The sequence below is a fragment of the Barbus barbus genome, assembly GCF_936440315.1.
Source record: "Barbus barbus genome assembly, chromosome: 9".
In the NCBI taxonomy this organism is placed as follows: domain Eukaryota; kingdom Metazoa; phylum Chordata; class Actinopteri; order Cypriniformes; family Cyprinidae; genus Barbus; species Barbus barbus.
Window position 1 is genome coordinate 18,049,097 of NC_136737.1, and position 16,054 is coordinate 18,065,150.

Genomic DNA, 16,054 nt, shown 5'->3' on the forward strand with positions numbered 1-16,054 from the left:
CTTTTATTTTTTTATACACCATCTCTATCTTTCTGTTGTTGCTCGGCTCGGCTAATGTACGTCATGTGCACTGAGTGCTCTCTCCTCTGCATCAAGAGTGGACACGCCCCTTACTGCTGATTGGCTACAAGTTTGTTTTGGTACTCAGCCCGACTCTAAAGTTTTCTAAAGTGTTTTTGAAAAATTACATACCCCACCTTTAAAGGTACTTTCACAGTGACAAGCTGCTGTACCGCTAAAGGTTGCGCTTTTGTTTGAGAGTGCAAACAGGCCTGCATTCTCTAAGGCCTGCTTTTGTGAGAAACTATGGAGCGAAATAAGATCTCATTGAGTCAGTCCACTTGCTTCCAATCACTCTAGCTGACCAAGACGTGTATAGTCTGGAGGACCAAACAGGAAGCACCAAACTCTTTCTTGTTTGTTCTTTCTCCGCGATTTCCTTCACTCCTCCAAGCGTCTACAGCTCCCTGCTGTTCGGCCGTATGTCTTTTGAGGAATTCCATCAGTTCTTGCTGCCTCAGTGTTCGGACCCTGCTGTTTTCTTCTGAAGTGACAGTTTCTTCCGTTCTTTCTGACAATAACCCACTTCGCCTGCTTTTTCTCTCCATCTCAGATGAGTGTTCGGTGAGGAAGGGCGGCTGCAGTCACGAGTGCTCGGTGGCGCCGGGTAAAGGGGTCGTGTGTTCCTGTCCAGCGGGGTTCCAGCTGGGTTCGGACGGCCGGACATGTGAGGTTCTGGATTACTGTACCAAGCACCTACGCTGCAGCCAAGTGTGCGAAGAACACAAGAACACTGTGAAATGCTCCTGCTATCCAGGCTGGAGTCTTGGACCTGATGGAGACAGCTGTTATAGTACAGGTAAACAGCGGCCTGTTGATTCTTGGTTGGCCTTTGTTAACAATCTGAATTTTTCACATGAAAATTGGAGGTTCAACCCCAAATAGGGTTAAAACCAGATTACAGTCCAAACCACAAGGCAATTAACCTCAGGGGAACCAAATGACCCTGAATGTCTGTGCTGTAAATAACACAGATAAATGGCTGCAAGATGACAAGCAAGTTAATTTAGTGCACATTTATTCATATTTACTTTCAGAGAGAGGATTGTGCAGTCAGTTTTAAGGTGTAAAATGCATGTTTAATATGTATGCGTTTCATTTTAGCGACTCGACTTTACTGAGAGCAGAAGTGAGTTGGGAAAGATCAGAGAATTCAGACTCCAGCGCACTTGGTGGGAGTGAAGATGATGATGTGCAAAGAGCACTAAGTAATGTTTTAATAAAAAAAACAAAAACAAAAAAACAAGCTTTTACTGAAACACACAACTCAGTTTTCAGAGCTGTCAAAATGCTTTTAGTTTTTGTCCGAACTGAAACGGCCAGCTACAATTGATTTTGCAGTCCACATAAGGTTTTCTGTCCAGTCTCAGACTTGTAGAGATGCCAGCCACATAATACCACATAACATTATTTGTTTATTCATAGCTTGGAATGTGCTAACATTTTATTTGAAGATTATTATTATTAGTAGTAGTAGTTTTTTTTTATTTTATTTAATTTTATTTTTTAACATCTTAGTCTTTAACATCTTGAAATTTTTCAGTAATGTATCTTGAATTGAATTTTTGACTTGACAGATAATATTTAGCTTTTTGCCAATTTTACATTTATCGATTTAGCCTACAATGCAATTTATTTAATTTACTAGCAATTTATTGTAAATTCAAAAATACACACAAAGACTTTTTATTGTGATTTGATAGAACCAACTTGTCAACATTAAACTTACTTTTGCATTTTTACGGTCCTGCTGCATGTGTTCTTATTCTCTTTACCGTTTGTTTTCTGTCTTTTTTTGTAGATCCTTTTGAGGCGTTCATAATTTTTTCCATCAGACATGAAATTCGCCGCATCAACCTGCAAAGGGGAGACTATAGCCTGTTAGTTCCTGGGCTCAGGAACACCATCGCTTTGGATTTCCATTTCAGCCAGAGCCTGCTGTACTGGACCGACGTCGTAGAGGACAAAATTTACCGTGGGAAGCTGTCAGAGAGCGGCGGTATGATTCACAATTTTTTACATAGTTTATGATGGCATTAATACTTATGACTTTATTATACCATACAGGCTATAATATGATTCAGTGGAATTTACAGTGCATCAGTGGAATTTACAGTGATGATGCTTGAGTGCTGGGACTGAAAACTGCAGTACTACAGAAAACAAAGTTTGTGTCAAGGAATTATTTTGGATGAAAGCACTTTTAGGTGCAACCTCCTGCTTCTCCCAATTTCTGTTTCCCTTGCCTGTCACTCCAGTACGGATACAAGCATGAATAATGTGTCAAAATATATTATAAGTATTGTCAAATCTAGTGTTTACTACAGGTTTCATTCACTCCAGCATGTTTTCAAAATGCTGTTAACACTTTGGTTGACAAAATTATCTATCTGTCTGTCTGTCTGTCTGTCTGTCTGTCTGTCTGTCTATCTATCTATCTATCTATCTGTCTGTCTGTCTGTCTGTCTGTCTGTCTGTCTATCTGTTGATAGATGATAAATAAATAGACATAAATAGATATGTATAGATGTAGATACAACTTAAAATTACTTTACAATTATGAAATTAATTTATTCATTTTAAATATTATTAACTTATTTATTTTTACTTATTTTTTATTTTTCATTATGTATGACTATTTAATTTAATTTTATTTTTAATTGAATTTAATTTAATTTTATTAATATTTAAGGAGTGACTAATACCTCTTTATTTTAATAAAATAATAAAAATTAATCAAATTAATTGGTACATTTATGTTAAGTAATGTATATGTTGTATTGCATTCAGATCAATGATCAAAGTGCAAATATTGCTATTTTCAAAATTATTAGCAGGGAAACGTTTTGTTCTCATTCTCATTTTCACGATTCTTGCTGTCCAACATATTGTGAAGTTATTTTTTTTTTTAGCTCTGATTTACACTTAAAAAGCAAAGTCAGTCTACTGACTGTTGTAAGTTAATACAACAGTCAGTAGACTGTTGTATTAACTTAACACTGTGTTAATATTTCAGCTTCGAAACGTGTGAGAAGTAATTTGCACTCAGATCACAAAGGAACTGATGAATAGATATTGAGAAACAGAGAGAGAAAAAAGTAGGAACCACTTTGTCTTGAGGGCTACGCTAACGTTTCTTTTCACACACTTCATAGGGTACCAAATTACACTTGCCAGATGCCAAATTCAAGTAATCTTGAGCATGACCGATCAGCTAAGAGCCTAACAACCATTTATTTCCATTATAATAACCCAGTTTGTTGTTCTGGCAGGTGTTTCGTCAATCGAGGTGGTGGTCCAGCATGGTCTAGCCACTCCAGAAGGCCTTGCCATTGATTGGATAGCAGGAAATCTCTACTGGATCGACAGCAACCTGGACCAGATTGAGGTGTCCAAGTTGAATGGCGAATTACGAACCACCCTCATCGCCGGGGGTATGGAGCACCCTCGGGCCATCGCCGTGGACCCTGGGCAGGGGTGCGTTCTTCACTACAGTTGAAGAAAATAACAGCAAAACACCAGTTTTCCAATTACTTCATAGCTTTAATGAACAACTTCAGTGATTGATAGCTCCATTCGGTGGTTTGTGAATTGTAATGAACCCGTCTAAATACCCATAAAGGAGTTTTTAAATGATTTCCAGAAGGGATATTACCATGAAATTGAGCCATTACACATTCTTACCTATTTTGTAATTGTGCTAATGCTTTTAATGAGTATGTGGTTTGCAAGTAACCCTCGTTTGAAAGTCGTTTAAGGTAGATTTTTACATCCAGTTTTGTCGTCAACAGCGCCTTGTTCTGGACCGACTGGGACGCCACGTTTCCTCGCATCGAAGGTGCTTCCATGAGCGGGAAACGGCGACATGTTGTTTTCAAGGACATGGACTCCGGGGCTTGGCCCAATGGATTGACCTTGGACCACATGGAGAGCAGGATAGTATGGACAGATGCCCGGTAAGAAGCATACAAGCACTCTTCTGTTGGGTTTTTGACATTTTTTGCAAGACAAAACTGTTTGGGAATGTTTTGGATGGAAACTAGAAGGTGGAATTGGGAATAAGCTAAGTCATTGGTAACAAATTCAAGAGCTCGTTTTGTTGAATGATTGATGTGTTTTTTGTACCAGTTCAAATTTGAGATCCACCTCCGCTGGCGATGAAATGACAGGCCGACAGAGATATGCTATTACTATTGATTATAATTTTGCCCATCAAGTATTTTTTGTATTTTACAAAGCAGCGGCGTAGCAATTTTGCTGTCTTGACTCGTTCATAAACTCTCATCTTGCATTTCTCACTGCGCTAGTTCAATTCCTCTTGTGCCCGGTGGCTCCTAATGTGCCCAAATTAATATTCAGATAATGAGATTCTTGGACTTAATGAAGAATCTGATCAATTCTCGGCTTTCGATTGCCTCATTTTTGTCTCAGCTATATTCAGATCACACATCTCTCTTTCTCTCTTTTGGTCTGTCAACAGCACTTCTTTCTTTCTGTCTTTTTCTCTGAACAGTCTCTTGACATTAAAGCATCAGTGGACACTAAACTCCTTCTTACAGAATATTTTGACTCTTTTAGACTGAATACTCTCATTTATTGGGAGTACACTGTGTTTGTAGTAAAAATGTACAGAATGTTCAATGTATGTTGTTTTGTTTTTACTAATGGAACGCTAAACTGTGCCATTTACAAGCAGTTTTATTTTTGTAGCCTAATTTCATGAAATTCAAATAGATTTCGTTTGATTCATTTTGTTTCAGTTTGGTTGATGTTGCTCATTTTGATGTTTTGTTTTGATATGAAATGACTTAATGTCAGTTCAGTTAAATGGCATAATTTGGAGTTACTGTAAACAAGATTTATGAAGTTTGATTTGATTCCGTTCAATTTAAGTTGATTTGACCACTCAGTTCAGTTAAATTAATTTTAAGTAAGTTTGGTTTTATTTGATATAGTTCAGGTTGATTTAATTTTAAACTATTTGGTTGAGGTCAGTTAATTGTTGTAATTCTGAGTTAAACTGAATTAACTTTGATTCGTTTCGGTTCAGTTTTTTGGGGTTGATTTGATTCACTTTGATTTAAACGAGTTAAGTTCATTTAATTTAATTGTTGTAATTCAAATTGAAACTATTACATTTTGAGGTTGATTTACTCAACTAAGTTCAGCTAATTGAATGGTTTTAATTCAAAGTTAAACCATGTTTGATTTGATTCATTTCGATTGAGGTTGATTTGACTCAATGAAGTTGAGGTAATTGATTTGTTATAAATCAGGGTTTAACAATTTATTAAGCTCAGTTTGATTAAATTCAGGTTGATTTGATTTGAAATGACTTTGTTCAATTCAATTCAGTTAATCGCTTTGTCGGAATTCAGAATTAAATGAGATTATTTGTTTGTTGAAACAGTGCATGACAGTGTTTATTAAGAAAGTGAATAGGGTCAGTTTTGATTTCATGTGACTTTAAAATACTCTGATTATTATTAAGAAAATGATTTATCCCTCCTCAGATCTGACGCTATATACTCTGCTCTATATGACGGAACGGGGATGATTGAAATTCTCAGAGGACACGAGTTCCTCTCTCACCCATTTGCCGTGTCTCTCTTTGGTGGGAATGTTTATTGGACTGACTGGAGGACCAACACTTTGACCAAAGCCAACAAATGGACCGGAACCAATGTGACTGTGATCCAAAAAACCAGTGCCCAACCCTTCGATCTGGAGATATACCATCCTAGCAGGCAGCCACAAAGTACGTATGTCTCACTGTATTTCAAAACTGTCTAGAGAGGCTTTGAAAGAGATGATGATTTGAAGGATCCAACGGAACATAATGAGAGAAATCTCTAGATTGAACGAAGTTGTCATGTTGGATTAACAGCATACAATGACCCAGTTTTGGCACATTCCCATTTCTCACTAGAAGATTTTAGGGACTAATTGGCTGCAAAGCTGTCTTGTCAAGAATTCCCTCGATTCCTATCAAGAATTCCCATCATTTCTGAAACATGAAACAGACAGTCAAACACTACAAGGTCACATTTCTTTTCTGATATTCCTGCTGAAAACTAAATGCACTTTCATTTAGAGCCAAAATACTTACCACAACAGAAACAAAATAATGTTTTATGTTTGAGTTTTTGAGTTGAGAATTATTGTATTTTTTATTTTATTTTATTTTATTTTATTTTTCTTTTCGTTTTGTTTTATTTTCCTTCTAAAACGAACTACACTTTCTAATTAGAACCAAAAGATGTACCAAAACAGAAACAAAAGGATGTTTTTATTTTTGAGTTCTTTTGAGAAATGTTTAATTTGATCTTGTTTTGTTTTATTGTTCTTCTAAAAACTAAATGCACTTTCAAAAATGTCAATTAGAACTAAAAGACTTACCAAAATAGAAACAAAAGAATGTTTTGGGTTCTGTTGTATATACATTTTATTTTATTTATTTATTTATTTTATGAAAACAACAACAACAAAAATAACTAAGACAACTTTTCCAACAAATAGTAATTTTTTTTGTTTATTTTTTTAGTTTTTCCAAAGAAATGCAGAAGCTGCTACAAAAAGTTATTAAATTCAAATAAATTGGTTATCAAAATTAAATAATTTTGCTCCGATTTGTTTGTTTGTTTGTTTAGCATTTACTGAAAAGCTGTGACTGAAAAGCTAATGTGTTCTGAATGTTTTTTAATGGGCTTTTATAAGGTTGTTATAAGGGTGTTTTTGCTGGTTGCTTGGGTGTATTGGGCGGTTTCTTACTGGCCCAAGTCAAAAGAACCACCCCTAATGACCTCTGGGTAATTTCTTGCAGTGTTTATCAGTTCAGTGTATGCTGAACATGCGCTTGAAATCTGTCCCTCCTTCTGTAACCCTCTTTTAATTGGCCTAATTGAATTTGCTCAACGTTTGGGCAATAAAGTACAAAAGAAGAGCCAAAAAACGTCCCATAAATAAAACACAATTGAATCAGCCCGTGATGGCTGTCCAGCATCTTTTCCCTTGGGTGTACATCTGCCAGATGCGGAAGAATCAGCCTTCTGTCAACACATAGAGCTTGGCATCATCCACCAAAGCTAAATTACACCCTTAATGGCGCTAAGAGGCTCTTTGTTAATTCATGACTTCAGATAAACACTTATAATGGGCTGGCGGAAACGTTCACGGAGCATTCCAGATAGTGATTGGCAGCTATAAACCTACGGTTTGGATGCAGTGATATGCCGCACAGATGTGTGAAGGCTTTTTTTGCGATTGTGAGTCTGTTTTTTATGTTCTGATCAAATTCGATTTGAAGTACAACCTTCAACTATATACAGTCCCTGAAAATGATGATGAAAGTTGATGAAAGTGAATCTGGATTGAATCATTTTTAGAATTATATATTTAGACTCACCGTCTTTCGCTTTGAACCAGGTTGTTTTGAAATTTTCATTTCTTTTGTTTCATCTGTTTAACCCCCTAGGCTTTTATCTTTATTTGTTGTGATAAATGTTTATATTATGACATTTTAAGAACTTTGAGCTGCCTTTTATGTTTGAAAGGTGCTTTATAAATAAAGTTACAATTAAATGTATTATTGTTTTTGTTCTATTCAAACATTTTGATCTGGAACCCAGGTTAATTGAATTGAATTGAATTGAATGGAATTGAATTGAATTGAATGTTATTTTGTTTTATTTTATTTTAATTAAATTTAGTTTTGTTTTGTTTTATTTTATTTATTTATTTTATTTGTTATAAAAAAAAATGCCATTATGTCTTAGTTTTTATGAATCAAGTAAACATTCCAAGTAATTATTAAACTAAAATAGTTTTGAAACGAGCAATAATTTAATAATAATAATAATAATAATAAAAATATTTAAGAAAATTAATTAGCCTTGGACTGAACTATTTATAATATTTTTCAAACTTTTTTTGTTTGTTGTTTGTTTCTGTTCTTGTGTCTGTCTTGTAGGTTAACACTTCTGCTGTGTTTTGAAATATTGTTTTGAGCACTGGTCATTTGCTCTTTAATAATTATTTGTTTTGCTGTTGGTTGATTTGTTTCATCTGTTATTATACTTATCTTTTTTTTTTTTTATTATTATTAAAATGTTTTCATATTATGCCCGTCATCTGAAATATTTTGAACTTAAAAAGTGCTGTATAAATAACATTTCATTTATGTATATATTTATTTATTTATTTTTACAAATTACAGAAAAAATGTCAATGTACATTCAAGTATTTCTCAATTAGGTAAACATTTTTCAACTTTACATTTTTCCAAGCAATAATTTAAGTTAATTGGCAATACTCTGAAATGAAATAACTTTTGTCAAATGAATGGGCTTTAGCCTGAACCATTACTAGTAATTTTTCTGACCTTGTGTGTCTGCTCTTGGCTGTTTTTGTCCTGTGGTTTAGCACCTGCTTTCCTCTGTTTTGGGATTTTGTTTATAGCTCTGGATGTCTGTTTCATGTCAGAATTCATTATCCATCTGCGTCTGAAACGTCCGGCCCGCATCGCTATCGATTTTCACATGTCGGAATAGCTTAGCGAGAGTGACATAGAGATTACTGTATTCATTAGGCCCAAAACGGCAGTTTTTTATGGACTTGTTATGCATTTTTTAGTTACGTGTGTGTTTTACGGTCCCACTTAGAGTTGTGGAGTAACAACCTTGCTCTGAGCAAGAACAAACCCAGGGAATGTTGGGTAGGGAATAAGGGGCCTAATTACTCAGCACAGCGTCCACTTGTTAGGCAGAGTACTTTTGGTTTTCAGTTCAAATTAAATGTAAAAATTTTAATGTTGACCTGTGGCTTTGGCCTGTGGAAATAATAATCAAAGGCATCGCTGTCTAATAAGACACTGTGATGATAAATCAGGAGAATGAAATATTAATGTGATGTATGGAGAATGTATGCTCAGATATTCTTTTATTAATGTTTTCTCTTCTCTTCTCCGGTCTTCTTCAGCTCCTAACCCGTGTGCTGGTAACAAAGGAAGAGGCCCGTGTTCTCACCTCTGCCTTGTAAATTATAATGGTTCTGCAGCTTGCTCCTGTCCACATCTCTTGAAGCTGTCGGCCAACAACCGAAGCTGCCAAGGTGAGCTCAGCCTGTCTGCTGAACTGTAGATCTTGATTTTTACGAGACGTGTATGGCACGCACACCGAAACTCTGTGGTTTTGAGGCTTTTTAATATTAGAAAATTCTAATCATACATACAGTATTAAGTCTTTGTATTTTATATCATTGTATTGAATAATTGTGTGTATATATATATATATATATATATATATATATGTAACATTGTTTGATTTAATATTAACATTACATGTCTTTATACATGGCAGTGTCTAATGCACAGATCTGATATTTGGACTCAAAAGTGATATTTTTGGGCAAGAAATGCCATTCGTGTACACTGATGCTTCACTGAAGCACAAGTTGCGAATTAAAATATAGGTTTCTTCATAAAAATGAGCGATCCACAACTGAATGGAGCTGATATAAAGCAGAATGTCTGATATTGGAATAATTATAGCGTGTATCAGGAGACTTTCGCGACCTACCTAAACTCATTACAGACTGAAATGGAGATCTCTCTTTACCGGTCGCCCCAGAGATCTCTCTGGAGGTCAAGAAAGGAGAATTTACAGTATGAGTCCTTTTGAGCTTTATGTCTTTATGGCGCTGCCTTTGTAAGGACAATCAATTCCCCTTATTATATTAACTGATTTAGGTCATATTTTTATCACTCCCAGAGATACTGGAGACAGAGAAATAGAATTCAATTGAGAATGAATTTCAGTTGATTATATATTTATACATTTGTGAACAGGTGTGAAGAAGTTTCTGTTATACGCTCGGAGATCTGAGATTCGAGGAGTGGACATCGACAACCCGTACCTCAACGTCATCATGGCCCTCACCGTACCCGATATCGATGACGTCTCAACGATGGATTACGATGCTGTAGACGAGAGGATTTACTGGGCCGATGTGAAGACCCGAACGATAAAACGGGCGTTCATTAACGGAACCAAACTCAAAACCGTCCTGTCTGGAGGTACGGCGAGCTCCATTTTGACAGTTATAATCTTACACAGTTTACACACTTTCATAGATAGAAGAGTCAAATTATATTATTTGTTGATGATATCTGTATTTACAGACCTATCTAATGTCCGTGGCCTGGCTATTGACTGGCTGTCGAGAAACATGTACTGGATGAGCTCAGACAACGACGAGACCCATATTAACGTCGCCCGTCTTGATGGATCTCTCAAAACCACTGTTGTTCACGGCATGGACAAACCCAAGTGTCTCGTCCTGCATCCATCTAAAGGGTACAAAGCAAAAACCACACTAACAATTAGCTGTATCCATATTGGAGAAGTTACGGGCTACGTGTCGCTAAAGATCGCTATCCTATTTATTAGTAAGTAATTGCACACTTCCGTCGAATTGTCACCTTTTGTTACCGTCAAAGCTGCATGTGAGAAACATCAGTTACGAGCTAATTACTGAACAGGTCTCTGTTTATATTCAGCGTGCACAATTAACTAAAGTTATTAGAGTCATTTTCTTAGAGTTGATTAAGACTGACAAATCGTTGTAGCAGTGAAAACTCTTTAACGATGCCAAACTGGTTGTCAGCCAATCAGAAATGTGAATTTATCTTACCCTTATTGGGCTGGTCAATGACAGCTCTTTAATTAGCATACATTATGATTCCAAGCATGCAAGCTAATTAAAAAACGAAGCCAGTTCCTCGCAATTGTTTACACGAGATTTAATATAATGCGATTCTGTAATCCAGTGATGGATCTTAAGCACGGTACAGTGTGCATGTTGTTGCCGATTTCTCTCGTGACCTTTGCCCCTCGTGTCGCATTTTTTCCGCCAGCTGTCTTCTCATTTTAGCTTCCGACCTAGTCGACATTTCTGAAAGTCATCTGTCACGTTCATGTGCACCATCAAGATGTATGAGGGAGATAGAGACAGCTTTATTTGATTGTTTTGTGCTCTGTGGTGATTGTAAAGATAAAGTTCTTTTCTACCTTCCCGACCTTCACACGGGTCGCGATCCTTAAACAGAAGAGTCCCATCCTTCATCTCCAAAGACTCATCCATCTCTCTGAATGATTCTTGTTGTGTTGTGGTCTACAGGAAGATGTTCTGGATGGATGGAGGCACTATAAATATGGCCAATATGGATGGCAGCAACATCAAGATTTTGCACCAGAACCAGAAGGAGCCTGTTGGTAAATTAAAGCTCCAAAACCTGCAGTAGTGAAATGTGTACTTAGAGAGTATTGCATATTTTTTTTGGTTAATTTAGCTTGTCATTGCTTTGCTTTTGTCTGGTTTGCATTGCTTTTTTGTTTTTGTTTTGCTTTTCTGTTTTGCATTGCTTTTTTGTTTTTGTTTTGCTTTTCTGTTTTGCATTGCTTTTGGTTTGCTTTTGTTCTGTTTTATTTGCTTTTCTTTGTTTTAGTCTGTTTTGATTTGCTTTTGTATTTGTTTTGCTATTCTTTGCTTTGATTTGCATTGCATTCATCTGTTTTGCTTTGTTTTTCTTCGCTTGAACTGGTTTAGTCTGTTTCGTGTTGCTTTTGCTTTGTTTTGTGTTGTGTTGTGCTGTGTTCATCTGTTTTGCTTGTTTTTTTGTTTTTTTTTTTGCTTTGGTTTAGTCTGTTTTGTGTTACTTTTTGTTTTCTTTTGTTTTCTTTGTCTTTGTCTTTTTTGCATTTTTCTTTTTTAATTAACTTATTTTTGGTCTCTTTTTTTTCATTTGCAAACAGCATAGAGTAAGATGTTAGCAACACTGTTTGCTTTAATGTTTGTTTCGCTTTTTTGCTTTTACATTGGTTTTTGTTTTAACCATTTAAGAGATCTGCTGTTTCAGACAATCTATTTAACATTTGCAAGATCATGTACATGTATTTACTGTAATTGCATGTGAGAATAAGGGCTCCATTTACTCATTCCTCCTCTTCCTGTAGGCCATGTCTGTTGAAATCCTTATATCTATCGTAATTTGGTCTGAGTAGTAGCCCTAGGTATTGTTAGAGCTCTCTGAGATGTTCGTGGTTCTCTCCTCAACTCATAATTAAAGCAAAATCTCCCTGACACGCAGTCTTAAGTAACAGCGGTTATCATTATGATGTGAACAAGGGATTATTGCAGATGAAGGAAATAAAAAGAGAAATCAACCCTTTGAACTCTTTTTGAACACTATTTATGCTGTGCAGCAAATAAACATGCTTTGCTGTAGGGGAAATTGCAGATTTCAAATAACCAGACACGATTTGTTACTGACGATGTGTGTTGATATTCATAAGATGAAACAATGTTCGGTTCTTTGTTATTTAAATTAGCTATGTTTAACAGAAACATCTCTTGTGACAAGATAAGGTCAAATATTGAAGTTTGGGGTAATTCTGTTTACTCTTGAGCATCCAGTTAAAGGAATACTTCATCAAAAAAAAGAAAATTGCTATAATTTTCTCACCCTCATGTCTTCCAAACCCAAACTGTTTTCCAAACCCAAAAGCCTCTTATACTCACCAAGGCTGTATTTATTTGTTAAAATAACAAAGTAAAACTGTAACATTTTGATATTGTACTACAATTTAAAATAACTGTTTATTATTGTAAAATATTATGTACATTACATTTACATTTAGTCATTTGGCAGACATTATATACAATATAATACATCATATACATGATCCTTCAGAAATCATTCTAATAAATGGAAACAATTTTTTTTCTCTTGGTTCTTTGAATAGAAGGTTCAATAGAACAACATTATGTTTATATTATGAGCATATTTGCATATACTGTATATTTATTTGCATGTATATGTATTTTTTATGAGCCATTGCTTTACATGTTTTCATATTTTCTTTTGTGCTTTCCAGGGCTGTCAATCGACTACTCAGCCAACAAGCTATACTGGATAAGTTCCGGAAATGGAACAATTAATAGGTGTAACCTGGATGGGAGTGGCCTGGATGTGATTGACAGCTTGAAAAAAGAGCTCCAGAAAGCCACAGCATTAGCAGTGATGGGTGAGTGAAGGCTGTTTTCATCAGCATTGATTTAGCAAGGTTAATTATAACCAAGCAAATAATGGAGCTATTTAATTAGTACAATGATAGACAGTATAAATGGTTTGTGAACAGCGGCCTATGAATGATAAGGAACAGTTTTTACGCTGAATGTGGGCCTCAGGGTTTTTGTTAAGGCTTAATTGTGGAGCTGTTTTAGTACACTGCAATTACAAATCAATTGAGGGAGATTGTTGTTTTCAAAGGGCTTGAATCGCAACACTCATGTTCTGACATGGGTTTTTTCTTGAACTTTGATGACTCACGACTTTTGATGTCACAGCTGTGTTTGCTGATTGTAGCAGCTCTGCGGGCTTTGATACTCGGCCAAAGACAGATATGAATTTGCGCTGTCATCTTTCATGTGGCTTCTGAGTCACGGTAGATTTTTAGTGCAAATCCTAAAAAATTGTTTTTCTTTTTTTGTGACATTTACATTTATTCATTTAGCAGGTGCTTGTATGCAAAGCAAATGAGGAAAACCAAGCAATTTGTTAAAACGAAGGAAACCGTATTGACAATACAGATGGCATAAAATTTTAAATTGCTTGTGATGTTCCTCTTTTTTTTCTGGATAAAAGTATCTGCTAAATGAGCAAATCTAAATGTAAAATGGTTATTCACAACTCATTTAACTTCTGTAATGTGGCTTATTCCTAAGTGACCTGATTTGATTGGACCTATAAAAAGAGAAAACATGTTGGAAAATCACATTTTGGGTTGTTATAGGAATATTTCTGGATTGGTAAATTTGTGGTCAAATGTATTAAAATATATATGTATATAGTAGTTTTAAGTTTCTCTTATTACTCTTCTGTTTTTGTTCTGTCGTTTGTTTTTCATTTATTTTTGTTAGATTTTAGTTTGCTCTGTTTTTTGTTCTGTTTCATTTTGCTGTTTTGTTTGCTCTGTTTTTAGTGTTGTTCTGTTTTTTGTTAAGTTTTGCTGTTTTTTGTCTTGTTTTATTTACTCAGTTTTTGTTTTTTGCTGTTTTTATTTTGCTCTTGTTTTTGTTTCATTTTGCTGTTTTTGTTTTGTTTGCTTTGCTTTTAGTTTCGTTTTCTCTTTAGTTTCTGCTTTAGTTTTGTTCTTTTGTTGTTTGATTTGTTTGCTAATTTTTGTTCAGTTTTTTTAGTTTTGCTAATTTTTGTTTAGTTTGTTGTCTTGTCTTGTTTTGTTTTGCTCTGTTTTTTGTTTCATTTTTATTTTCTCTGTTTTAGTAGTTTTTTTGTTTAGCCTTGCTGTTTTTTTATTTTGCTCTTTGTTTTGTTCAGTGTTTTGTTTTACTCTTGTTTGTGTTTTGTTTTATCTACTTTGCTCTGCATTCTGTTTCTGCTCACATAATAGAATTTTAACTTCTATTCATGCTAATTTACACTTTACAGTAAGTTTCTATTAGTTAGATATTGCATAATCTAAAATGAACAAAGGGCAATTCATTTGTTACAATATTTTACATCTTTGTTAATGTTAAACATAATGGCTGTTTATTGTTAGTTTATGTTAGCTCGAGCCAGTAAATAATATTAACAGATACAACTTTTGATTTTAATAATGTAATAGTAAGTGTTGAAATTAATGTATGGAAACTTATTGTGAAGTGTGAAGGGCAAAGAAAAATGTTAACAAAAAAAAAATATATATATATGTACTGTAAACAAACACCCCTAGGCCATAGTTACATTCCTAAAACATTGTTTTATCTTTTATTTGTTGAGAGCAGCTATAGTGTTTCAATTTCAGTGTCTTTCTCTCACATAAAGAAACTCAATGAAGCACTTGCCCTAGTGTCCCTCTTGCTTTCATCATTTAATTTCCTTTGACCCAGTGCATAACTCTGTCAAGAGTGGTTCTGGGACCATGGTGGCCATTTTTCATCATTTGTGGATTGACTGTAATCTGTTTAAGAGTAAAACAGCTGGTTCAAAACCATAGGATCATCAGCAAAATACATCAGTTCTGTTTGAAACGTCGTTCAGGAGACAAAACATCCTGAGATTTTGAAGCTTTATAACTATGCCAAATTATAGAGGTTTTGATGTATCAACAGGAATGAACAACGTGAGAGTAATAATTTGGCTATATTTTGGGTAAATATCATTTGGCTATCAGCAGGCAAGACTGTTTCAGTTTATTTAAAGATCAGGATAGGTCCCATATGAGTAGAGATGAGGTTTTAAACATGTTTATTTAGAGTGTTTATATTAAAAATAAAAATGTTTTATTAATTAAACAAACAAACAAATGCATTTATTTATTTAATAAATATTATTTGGAGATTTTACAACTGCTCATCTGATCAGAATTAGAGATTTTAGAGATAGAGATAGATAGAAACTTTAAATATTTACATTTAATCCTCACAATGAATAATTATTTACAATAATAATGAACAGTTAATTTTTACACCGTATATGTACATTATATACATACAATTATAGTAAACAATTATTAATAATTATTTATAATTAATTTTATATATTTAAAATAGGTTTTAACATTTACGAAAACCCATTTATTTATATCAGTATAAAATTTCATTACTGTAATATTACTGCACATTAATATAAAATTCTGTTGATTATTAGCTTTTTTTAATAATGGCTTGAAATATAACTATTATATAAATGTATTTTAAATTCATTTATAATAAATACGAACAACGCATTTCTGTTTGTATACACAGTCCCCTCCATAAGTATTGGAACAGTAAAGACAGTCAAGACATTTGCAAATATGATTAAAAGATGAATATGAGACAAAACTACAGAATGTCACATTTTATTATTAGCCGTTTCAACACGTACATGTTTTACCAAATAAAAAGAACAGCACTTTTAGAGTTCATCCCACTCATTGATGTGAGCATAAGT

The 16,054-nt window shown here is 34.5% G+C and overlaps 1 protein-coding gene across 1 annotated transcript in view; it reads left to right on the forward strand.

The window, feature by feature from the left end:
* Window positions 1-16,054, forward strand: part of LOC306874752 (low-density lipoprotein receptor-related protein 1B-like) — a gene marked incomplete at its 5' end in the record, with an annotated part of 280,259 nt that overhangs the window by 130,147 nt on the left and 134,058 nt on the right. Inside the window, 10 exons of the mRNA XM_079424987.1 lie at window positions 614-859; window positions 1,862-2,059; window positions 3,333-3,537; window positions 3,852-4,016; window positions 5,574-5,818; window positions 9,037-9,168; window positions 9,905-10,132; window positions 10,238-10,412; window positions 11,236-11,330; window positions 12,993-13,142. Coding sequence (XP_079281113.1) covers window positions 614-859; window positions 1,862-2,059; window positions 3,333-3,537; window positions 3,852-4,016; window positions 5,574-5,818; window positions 9,037-9,168; window positions 9,905-10,132; window positions 10,238-10,412; window positions 11,236-11,330; window positions 12,993-13,142 — 1,839 coding nt within the window. The remainder of the gene's footprint in view (window positions 1-613; window positions 860-1,861; window positions 2,060-3,332; window positions 3,538-3,851; window positions 4,017-5,573; window positions 5,819-9,036; window positions 9,169-9,904; window positions 10,133-10,237; window positions 10,413-11,235; window positions 11,331-12,992; window positions 13,143-16,054) is intronic.